The sequence below is a fragment of the Prunus dulcis genome, chromosome 2 (assembly GCF_902201215.1).
Source record: "Prunus dulcis chromosome 2, ALMONDv2, whole genome shotgun sequence".
Taxonomy (NCBI): Eukaryota; Viridiplantae; Streptophyta; class Magnoliopsida; order Rosales; family Rosaceae; genus Prunus; species Prunus dulcis.
This window is the reverse complement of record NC_047651.1, coordinates 20,393,224-20,404,513: the sequence shown is the minus strand read 5'-3', so window position 1 is coordinate 20,404,513 and position 11,290 is coordinate 20,393,224. Positions and strand designations below refer to the sequence as shown.

The following is an 11,290-nucleotide window of genomic DNA, read 5'->3' as shown; positions in this document are numbered from 1 at the left end:
TATAAAGAACAAAATCATTTAATTAATAAACCAAGATATTACTTTTACAAAATCACAACAGAAGGATAGTGTCACTGCTGTGATGACCCTGTCTGCGCAGACCCAGAACCAGATGGTGTGGACCCCGAAGGTCCAGAATTTGATGGTGCAGATCCTGATGATGTAGAGCCCGAGTGTGCAGGCCCTGGTGTTGCTGAATTCTGGTACTGTTGGTTCATTGGCAAGGACGGTGGTGGCGTCACTCCAGCATGATATTGCGGAGGGTATTGCTGGTGCGGTGCTGGTGGAGGAGGCATATACCCGTAGGGAGGAGGATAAAACTGCTGCCGATATTGGGCATGTGGTTGAGGCATGTTTTGAAAAGCATAATGCTGACTACGTTGCTGCCTTTCTGCACTGGAATTGTTCTCGCCTGAACCCGTAGGCCCACTAGGAGCCCCTTCCTGGGATGGAACTATAGCCCCCATTCTTTGAGGATCCATTGATGGATAAAATGATCTCTCCTGTGAGGGTGGAGGTGGCATGTTGTAATAGTGCACTGGTGCAGGTTGGTCTTGTAATTGGTTCTGCTGTTGAGATATGACTGCTCGAGGCAACAACCCACTATGAGCCACTGCCTGCTGCCTAGCTTCAGCTGTGCCCTCTGAGTCCTGTTTTGGTGCTTGGGGCCTACCCCACATTAACTTCAATCTCAAACCCTTTATTACCAGTTTATTAGAGAGTTCTTCTGCAGCCTTTTCTGCACCTTCTCTTGTTGTGTAGGTTACAAAAGCACATGCTCGTTGTAGTACCATCCTAACAGATTCTATTTCACCATGAGCATAAAATTGATCCCTCAAATCCTGCTCAGAAATTCTCTCATCAAGCCCACCCACGTAAAGAGTTCTTATGCTTTCATCCTCAGGAGGTTCCAGGGAGGGCATCTCTCCAGCCTTGTTAAGCAGCTTCATCGCCACTGGATCATTGACTCTGCAGATAATTAAGATGAGATGTGAGCATTACAAACTTCAGAAATCCGCACTTTATGGTATATGGGCATGTACAAACATGCGACAGAAAGATTGGGGATATAGGTTTGTGAAAGCTATTGTGTTGACCGAAAATGCTAACTAGAGGCTGCAGCAGTACACTCCTATCACCTCCCAAACCGAAAAAGAAGCTACAATCTTCAGAATAAATATACTGAAATTAACGACTTTATCTACTTGCAGGGAAATTACATCTACCAATATTTCAGACAAGAATTTCATTCCCAACTGAAAAAGGTAGACTTTAATCTGAGGAAATAATCGAGTGGAAAACATTAAACATAAGAAACAATGCTAATCAACAAACAAATTCACAAGTTTTAAGTAGCCAACTGTAACTATAAGGAAAAAAAACATGCAACTTGAAATTCATGCTTCATTATCATACTGAGAACAGGAAATATGAAGCATTGGACATACCCATAGTAACGATCTTTGATGTTTTGCTGTGACAACTCCCCAGTTATGGGCATCTCGTGCCTGTAAGGACACTCAGCACCTCTTGTGCACTCACCCCGAATGTAGAAACTGCAGACATGTGCTCTGTTCCTTTTGTAATAGGGTGTTGTTCTTTGAAGCTTCAGAATAGTGTCACTGGGTCGTGCCTTTCCGTATGAAGATTCGTAGTCTATACCAGCTCTAGCCTGCACTCACCAATCAAAATTAAAATTAGACACTAAAGGATTCCAAAAGATTTACATAAATTAGTACTCTAACTAAGCCCCGTTGTTCGAGGCAAAGACAGAAAAGTTACCTTTCGGTCATGCTCCTCAGCGAAAAACTCCCTATTTACATCACTCTTTGGAATGGCATCGTTGGAACCGATGGCCAGAGCAGTATCTCGAACCTGAACTGGCAAGCCGTATTCCAGATCCAAGAGGCAAACTTGACAAACATTTTTCAACTTACTGCACGTCTGACAAATCTCTGACTTCTTAAATCGCGCATCACGACCAGGTCTCCACCTGAAAACGGTGAATGGCCGAGTGCAAATCTTGCACTCCTTGTCGTAATCAGCTCGTGTCATCCGGACGTAGGGATTGTCGCCCAAGCATGACTCGCAGATGATGGGAAAGTCTGAACGTTCCCAACCATCCGCCTCCACATTCCTGAGCAACCTGTGGGCCATATAACCTAGCAAACAAAATTTCCCAAAATCACTTAGAATTTCGTCAATTTATTGGTCTCAAATTCAGCTGGGTTAAAACAGGATATAACTGTTCTTTTTCCCTCTCACACACAATATAAATACAGAGCCAAAAGCTGGAAAAGATAATAAATCCTTAACCAATAAGGTAATCATTTACATCCCTCTCACACACGATATCATCAAACATTGCTTCTATTTGGATTTAAAAGACTGAAAATAAAATATCAATGAATAACAGACATAGAAGGCAAATCAATATGAACCAAATAGAAACCCTAATTTACCTGGAGATGAGATGGTCTGACTGCTGTCGCGATGAGATAGCCGGATAAGACCACCGGTCGCCGCTGGAGGTTGGCGCGCTTGGGTAGGGCCGAACGGTGCGAGCTCAGGCGTGAGGGTTACAAAATTTCAGAGGTGCGAACAAGGAGATCATCGATGGTCCACTCACAAGCCAAGCCGAAACGTAAAGCTCTTCCGCTCTCGCCGTTTGGCGCTTCGGCTCCCTCGGAGATGACACGGGCTCGTTCGCTGGAACCCAAGACTTAACGGCCCAGTGCATTTTATTTCCTTTTGAATCCTTCGGAAGCCCATTAGATTTCACATAATTTTTTTTTAAAAAAATTATAATTTTGTTTTGGTTTTTTGTTTAAGTGTTCAAACCGCTCTCTTTTTATTTTTACTAGAAAAGGGAAAAAGAAGAGAGAGAAATTTCTCTTATGAACCATTCAGCAATCTGCATATTTTATAATAGAAAGAGAAGTTTTTTATATAAAAAAATCTCAAATTTTGATATGCAATCGATATTGAGGAGACGGAATAGAACACAAGGTGCGTAGATAAACATTCTTAACCACTTGCTTTACAAGTCCCTTATAAATTTTTTTAATTTTTATTTTAGTCATCACATGATATATATATATATATATATAAGTCTTATTATTATTATATATTTTTGAATTTTTGTGTCCCTTTTTATAATTTTTAGATTTGTTGTTTCCCTATGCCCCATGTCGCATATATGTGTATGTGCAACATAAATGGCATTGTGAAGCAAAGGCAAATAAAAAACTATTTGCTAAGATGTCAAATTGTCATAATTCTGCCTCTATTGCTCTTGATTCCTATTAGCAATATCTATTGTACCAACGGGCCCAATAGGAGTCAACTACCTATCCAAACTATGCACTGATATTATCCTCACCTTAACCACCTAGGAGAGGGAGGACCCAATGGACCACTAGGTGGAGTTTTATCACAAAAGGCCTCTGTGCAATTAGAAGTGGACCACCTATATTTAAATTGTAGCTTATTGTTATATTATCAGATGTGGTACTTACACATCATGACTAGTGGCGTGATTCCAACCAATGTAACTCGTTCGTTCACAACACCAGCAACTTTTTGAGCATGAGCCGCCCACAACTCCACTTCTCACAACAAGGATTTTCTTGAGTCTTGCTAGAAGCCTTTGCTCCACCTACACACAGGATTTTCTTGAGCCTTTGCTCCACTAGCCCGCTCCACCTTTCTTCGTATGTCTAGGAAATTTTACTTGAGTCGCCTCTTTGAACATGTCAATGGCTCCACCTTGAACCAAATGCGTTTTAGCCGAACTTGACTCTGATACCAATTGTTATACCATAGGCCTAATAGAAGTCCACTACATGTCCAAACAATGCATTGAATTGTCCCCACCTTCGTTCAACATGCGAATTGGAATAAAAATGAAGGCTTATTAAGTCAATATATACTTCATATAAAAATCTCATGAAATCAGGTTTTCTTATTTGATATGTAGGGAATAAAAGCCACCAAAAATTATCTTGAGAAAATGATTATTTTGAAAAAGCATTTTTCATACTTAGCCAAAATTTTGATAGAACAATTTTTCATGTATGATATGAATGCATGAAGGAACCTAAGGTCAATCTAGGTAAAGAGCCTTAGATGTTCAATTCATAAAGAATTTTACAAGAATAACCTAACTCTTCCATATTGAAGAAATATCTGCTTGAGTATCGGCTTCTTGCTTCAATGTTCCAAAAGTCTTCCAGTGTGAACAGTATTTTTGATCCATTTGAGAATACCTGCTCCTTACAACTTATCACACTTGAAATACATTAGATAAATAAGGAACAATTTGTTATCATCAAAATATGCACAATAATATTAAAAATCGTACGGCTAACAATCTCCCCTTTTTTGATGATGACAAATTAATATACAAAATATGATAATTGATTAAACGAAAGAGTAAAACAATTTTGTATCTAAGTATTTCTCCCCTTTTGTCACCAACAAAAATACGGTACAAAAGCTCCCCCTAAGGATCTGCTCCCCTATAAGAATATTCTTCCCCTAAAACAATACTCAAAGGGTCCAAATTTTGAGAGCTAGAGCCCAACATATACAAGGATAAAGCCCAAAAATCGTACATGAACATTACACAAATTCCTTTTAAAAAAAAGGGAATTGTAAAAACCGACGTCGTTTTTCAAGAAAAGATACTCTCATTACACAAGCCTACGCAATCATCGGAGAATTTAACATTTGAGGATCACTTAAAGATGGTCCATGAAATGAACAATAACATTGTTTGTTGGACCTGCAAAACACACTTCATCAAGTCGGTGGATTATAAGAATCACGTGCCAAACAAGAACTACAGCAATGTGATAGTCAATTCATTTCAAATGATAAGTTTTACTATGAAATTAATAACTTTAATTAACACATGTAATGTTTGGCTTTTGTTGTTACACAGATGTGGAGGGTAAAAGTGAAATGAGAATTCGTGATATGGTAGAGGTTGGGTGCTTTAGGAGTTGCGGCACTGTCCATGAAGCGGTTCATTTTCAAAAAACACTATCTACTTACTTTTAGTTCAACAATTTGTTGAATTTTTCTATCAAGATCTGGTTTATAAGTTGATGAACTATGTTTGTTGAATTTGTTGAATTCTTCTATGTCTATATGTTGCTAGGTTTGGTATATATGTTTATGTTCTATGAATGTTGTTTGTACTATATCTGGCCAAGGAATTCCAAGCAATCTCAAACAAGGGTAATGAGTCTAACATCAAACAAAACACAAGAGGAAAGGACTCCGCCTCATTTATAAAAAGAGACCTCTCACCACCAAGAAAATGACTTGGCTAATGGATCTCCGTATTGCTCATTGGGCCCTCATGAACCTCTCAACTATAATCGTAAGTGATTTAACAACTACAACTGTAAGTGAAAAAAGTAAATGAGAGAGGAAAATTGCTAGGCAAAACGAAATCATTCAATGCAACAAGTACAACCGTTTATGTCATACAATCAGAGGATTTAACATTTGAGGATAACTTAAAGATAGTCCATGGAATGAACAATAATATTTTTTCTACGTGCAAGGCACAATTCTTCAGCTCGATGGATTATGAGTATCACATGCCAAATAAGAAATGCAGCAAGGTGATGGTCGATTCATTTCAAATGATAAGTTCAACTTTGAAATTAATAACTTTAATTAACACCTGTAGTGTTTGGCTTTTGTTATTGCACAAATGTGGAGGCTAAAAGTGAAATGAAAATTAGTGATATGGCGGATGTTGGGTGACTTAAGAGTTGCGGCACTGTCCATAATTTAACCGTAAGTGATTTAACAACTACAACCGTAAGTGGAAAAACTAAATGAGAAAAGAAAATTGCAAGGTAAAACGAAATCATTCTATGCAACAACTACAACCGTTTGTTTCATACCATCAGATGATGTAACATTTGGAGGATCACTTCAAGATGGATTTGTGCAAGAGCAACCTTCATCATTACGCAGATTCTATGAGGCTCTTACCAAGTCATATGGACTTCTGCATTAAAAATGGGAGCCATGTAATATGGCAGAAGTTGAAAAATATGGTCACCCAAGCCTTAGCATTGATACCGAGAAAACGTGATGTACATATGATAAGTTAATAGCAGGAGGAGTGTCTGTTTTTTAGGAAAAAAATTTCCTAGCAAATTTACAGTATGAAATACACATTTTTCATAGAAGCAATAACATCAAGCAAATGTAAAATAATACATCAAACAATTAATCATGATATGGCAGAGATTGGGTGACTTAGGAGTTGCTGCTTCGGAGGATCACTATCTACTTACTTCGAGTTCAACAATTTGTTGAATTTTCCTATCCATATTTGGTTTATAAGTTGATTAACTATGTTTGTTGAATTTGTTTAATTCTTTTATGTATGTATGTTCTTGGATTTGGTATATATGTTTATGTTATATGAATGTTGTTTGTACTATATTTGGCAAGGCAATTCCATGCAATCTCAAACATGGTTTTTTTCTTTTTTTTTTGGATAAGAAAAAAAAAAAAGGAAGTTACAAACAGAAACCACGCGGGCAAGCAGACCCAAACAAGTCGAAGAAGAAAGGAACTGAACAATTCAAAGGCAAGCCTGATTCCCACAGCTTAGAAGGGTTAAGCCCATGGCCCAGATTTGCAACAACATCCGCCGTGAAGTTCGCCTCGCGATGGATATGATTGAAGGATCTCCATATTACTCATTGGGCCCTCATGAACCTCTTAACTATAACCGTAAGTTATTTAACAACTACAACCGTAAGTAGAAAAAGTAAGTGAGAAAGGAAAATTACGTGGCAAAACGAGCAAGATGTGTCAATTTGCCATAAAAGCAAAATGACAAGCGAAAAAACATAGCGTGACCCTTCATTATTTCTGGAAAAAAATTTCCTAGAAAATTTACATTATGGAAAACACATTTTCCTTGGAATCAATAACATCAAAAAAATGTAAAATAATACATCCAACAATTAATCATGATATCAGAAATTTTCACACAAAATAAAACTGAGTTCATATCATCATATCACTCATGTAAACAAACAGAGCAAAAATCCAGCAACTAATATAGCAAGCAAAGCAATTAAGTAATAACATCTTATCACCCTTGTTACAAACAGTGCATAGCTAGCTAAAGTATAAATATGAAAAATACATCAATATTACATGTTAATTTTCCTCTTTCTTATCCTTCTTCACCCCTGGACCTTCCTTCTTTTTTAGCACACTAGAGCACTACATCAAGAGTAAAAGTACATTGTGTAAGGCTTCTACCAAGTTATGTGAGCTTCTGCAATTTAAATGGGACCCATGCAATATGGCAGAATAAGAAAAATATGGGCATCCAAGCTTTTTTAGAAGCCTCTACCGGTCTCTAGATAGGAAAAACGTTTTAATGATAATTCCAAACTACCGAACCACACTCTATGCATTACCCAGTTAATGGAATGATACAAAACTTACAAGTGGAAAGTCAAAGCCCATACCAAAGCCATCAAACCTCACCAACAATTCATCTTACTTTAGCAATTGGAAATGGGCCCATGCCCATGTGGTTCAGAGGAAAATGCATTCATAGCATCCCAACGCCACTATTCCAAAAGATATATATGATCTAGCCAATATTACCAATTACCTTCGGGAGATATCCATTGCATACAAAAGTCATGAAACAGTGAATAACATCCAAACTTGGATCTACCATAAAACAAGCTTTTTAAAAGAAAATAAAAATTCACTCAGAGTGGGACTTGCCTCATACAGAAGCTTCACAAAACCATGAAAAGTTTGTCTAGTTGCCTACTGAACGACAAAACACAACGCGAGCGAAAAAACACAAAGCGAGCAAGGTCTGTCTATTTGCCATAAAAGCAAAATGGCGAGCAAAAAAAACGTAGCGTGACCCTTCATTGTTTTTGGCTACCCAATATATAAATAAATGATTTAGCTCAAAGCACTTCAGCCAACCCATTTTCTCAAGCACCAAACAAAAACTTTCTGAGAGAGCAAACAAACCACAATAGGAAAAAGTAAGCGAGCGAGGAAAATTGCTAGAAAAAAAAAGTTCAATTTGGTGATAAAACGAAAGGCCACTCCGCTAATAGGCAGAAATTAAGATGTAACAAAAAAATTCAAGGCCCCTGCCCTGTCCCATACACTTATCCAAAACATTGAAAAAGAAAAAGAAAAAACAACTGTTCAATTTTGTGATTAAAACTATTTTACATATATACTAGGCAGAAAATAACTACCTAATGACTAACTTTTCTTAATGTTCTTTTTGAACCCTAGCTGCACTTTAATCCCCTTTCTCCTTACTGACAACCAACCACGAGGAAGCTAAGGGGGGGAGGTGGCCACTTCCCCTCCTCGCCTCTGCCCATCTTCCCCTTCCTCTCTTCATCTCCCATTCTTTTTCTCCCATATTTTCCTTTCCTTTTATCCCCTCTTCTCCTCCCCAGATAGTCTAGATATGTTTAGATCTAGGTCTGTTTGTTTTGTTTGGTTGTTTTTGCAGTGTTCCAGGTGACTAATATTGTCTTTGTCTCGACGACGGTGACAGTAGTGACGCTGATTTGTGTCTATGCTTAGGAGAGTTGTGATACCTGATGGCTGATGTTTTGTCTCTGTTTTAAAAGCGGAGGCAACAGCGACACTAGTGGTAGTTGTTGGGATGTGGTGCTCTTCTCTACTCTGCGCCGACTGAAGAACTATGCTTGGTCATAAGTGGTTTTCTTTGTCAGGTTCTGAGTTGAAGTGGAGTGCTTGTCATGGGTCTTTTTACTGTTGTTTCTATGTTCGTCCTTTGTGTTTTCTCCTGGTTTATGCTATGGTATGACTTACAGTTTGTATGGGTGTCAAAGGACTACGATTTTGCTCATTGAAGGCTTTTTTTGACAATTGGGATGTTCTGCGGTCCTTTCCTATGGGTTATTATTTGGGGTTTCTACGGTTCTCTCATGTAGGTCTACTGTGTTGGTCTTTAGTTGCAGTACTCGTCTGAGGTTTTTATGTTAGGTTTTCTTTTTGACTTGTTCTTTTATTGTAATGATCCAAAGTGATATGAATTGGACTTTCCTCTTAGTCCATGACATGTGTGGTACTCTTTTCTCCCTGGGATTCTTGTCTTAAGAAGGTTTTAATAAGGCCACTGCATCATGTTGCTCTTTGCACGTCTGTGGTTTTATGATTGAATTCTCTTTCTAAAAAAATTATATATACTAGGCAGAAATTAATTGAATTCTTACAAAACAAATATAGATAATTTAGTTGATTTTCTTTAAAACAAATTCACAAACAAACAAAAAAAGAAGTTGGGAATGGGCAATGAAGCGTGCCATGTGCCGCGTCTGCTCCCCAACCACACGCCAAATCACACTCGTTCGTCTCTCTTTCTCTCTCTCAAGGTGCTGTACGGACAATAATTGTGGGAGGTTTTTGTTTCCTAGGAAAAAAAATTCCCGTAAAATTTACAGTGTTCTCCATGAAAGCAAAACATCCAGCTAATGTAAATTATCATGCTATCAGAATTTTCACTCAAAATGAAATTAACAGAGCATAGCTAGGTAATGCATCAAACATTACAATAAATGTTATCCATGAAAGCAAAACATCCTGTAAATGTAAAATATGCATCAAACATTACAATGTTCTCCATGAAAGCAAAACATCCAGCAAATGTAAAATATCATGCTATCAGAATTTTCACACAAAATGAAACTAACAGAGCATAGCTAGGTAATGCATCAAACATTACTTCTCCTCTTTATTCTCCTTTTTCACATCTGGACCTTTCTTCTTCTCTTTCTTCTTGAGCGCACCAGAGCCTACATTAGGAGTAGAAGTAGAGTTGTTTCCCTTTTTCTTCTCAACTTTGGTGGGTTGAGCCACTTTGATCACGGTCGGGGCCTTGGCGACCGGAGGCTTGACTTTCGGTGGAGCCGCCCTTGCCTTTTCAACCTTCAAAGGTTTATCTCCCCTCTTTTTGGTTAGCTCACTTACTTCAACTTTGGAGTTATTTGCCTCAAAGGCCCTAGTCAAATGTGCCTCCAACTCTAAGATTGGCTCTTCCTGGGTCGTTACCACAACCGAACCATTCACCTATTCTCGGCATATTTTTATTTCCTTAGCCACAGCCGCCTCCAAGGAAGCCACGACATCGGCCTTGGCCAGCTCTAATTCCTCTAGCCGAAGCTTCTCTCGAAGCTCAACCAGTTGATCAAGTTGAGCCTGCCTCTTGTCTGCCCATTCCAACTCCACCTTGCAGGTGTTGGCGCATGACTTTGTGCCCTTCTCGTTTGAGTTTTGCTTAAAGCTACTGGGGGGAGTTTTGGACCCCTACTTCTATACCATTGGCCCAACTTGGTGTTCGGCACCTTAAAAGTTAAAACACTACGACCGTCCGCTAAGCGAGGTCTTTTACATAGGCCATATCTCGGCTTTTGCCCTTACCCACCGAGATACACATGCTTCCACTCTAGCTTAAGTTTGGTAAATCAATGTCTTCATATCTTAGAGGGACATGTTTATTTCTCCTCTTAGGCTGATATCATGGCCTCTTGTACCTATCTTGGTACTCAAGCAATGGCTGTTTGTTCGGCCTCACTTCCATCTCGCCCCTTGGACTATATGGGTCGTTATCCTCGGCCGAACTCATTATAATACTCCTAGGTGTGCCTACTTGGGCTTGATCCTTGAATTGCCCCTTAACCAACTCCTTGGTTGGCTCATTGGGTTTTGGCGTAGCCAACTAGAGAGTTACCTCGCATTGACATCGAATGCATAGCACAATCGCCTTTGGAGGTTCTTCCTTGGTCTGAACTTTTGTCGCGAGAACCTTTGCCACCTCTAGGTACATCTTGGCCTTGGCCTTTGCCTTAGGGTCCACTGGAATTTATCTTGCTCTTCTTTCCAATGGAGTCTTTGTTGTGCCACCGAAGTCCAACCTTTGCCTAGGTTGGTCTGGCCTTGGGAAATTGACATTCACCATATTGACTTGGACATTTGGGAAAGGATTTTGATTGACGTTCATCGTAGATTTCTCTAAAAACTTCAAGATCTTTCGATCAATGACATCTGCCTTTTGAAAGGTTTCACTAAACTTGGAAACTTAGGCTGTTGATAGCCTTTGATCCTTGAAGACTTTAGACAAAGCCTTGCACACATATGGCTCATTGGCCACAATCTATATCTTCAACATCCACAATGTATTCCGCCATAGTTCTAGGCCCGGAGGATTTGGCCGACTTCTTATAAA

General features: G+C 38.9%; 1 protein-coding gene across 1 annotated transcript; it reads right to left on the bottom strand.

Annotated features, from left to right (window-relative positions):
- On the bottom strand, window positions 1-2,712 carry LOC117617150 (zinc finger CCCH domain-containing protein 40-like). Its single transcript, XM_034346425.1, has 4 exons — window positions 2,463-2,712; window positions 1,783-2,162; window positions 1,449-1,672; window positions 1-969 (listed from the first exon to the last, which is right to left on the bottom strand). Exons 2-4 carry the CDS (start codon window positions 2,155-2,157, stop codon window positions 72-74), a joined length of 1,497 nt encoding a protein of 498 aa, XP_034202316.1. The 5' UTR covers window positions 2,158-2,162; window positions 2,463-2,712; the 3' UTR covers window positions 1-71.
- Window positions 2,713-11,290: the final 8,578 nt, after the last annotated feature.

Excerpts from the sequence above, each read along its gene's own strand:
- LOC117617150 (XM_034346425.1), bottom strand. The coding sequence starts at position 2,157 with ATGGCCCACAGGTTGCTCAGGAATGTGGAGGCGGATGGTTGGGAACGT. Across the intron at positions 1,673-1,782 it reads CTGAGGAGCATGACCGAAAG|GCTAGAGCTGGTATAGACTA; the intron begins GTAACTTTTCTG and ends TGGTGAGTGCAG. Across the intron at positions 970-1,448 it reads ATCAAAGATCGTTACTATGG|AGTCAATGATCCAGTGGCGA; the intron begins GTATGTCCAATG and ends AATTATCTGCAG.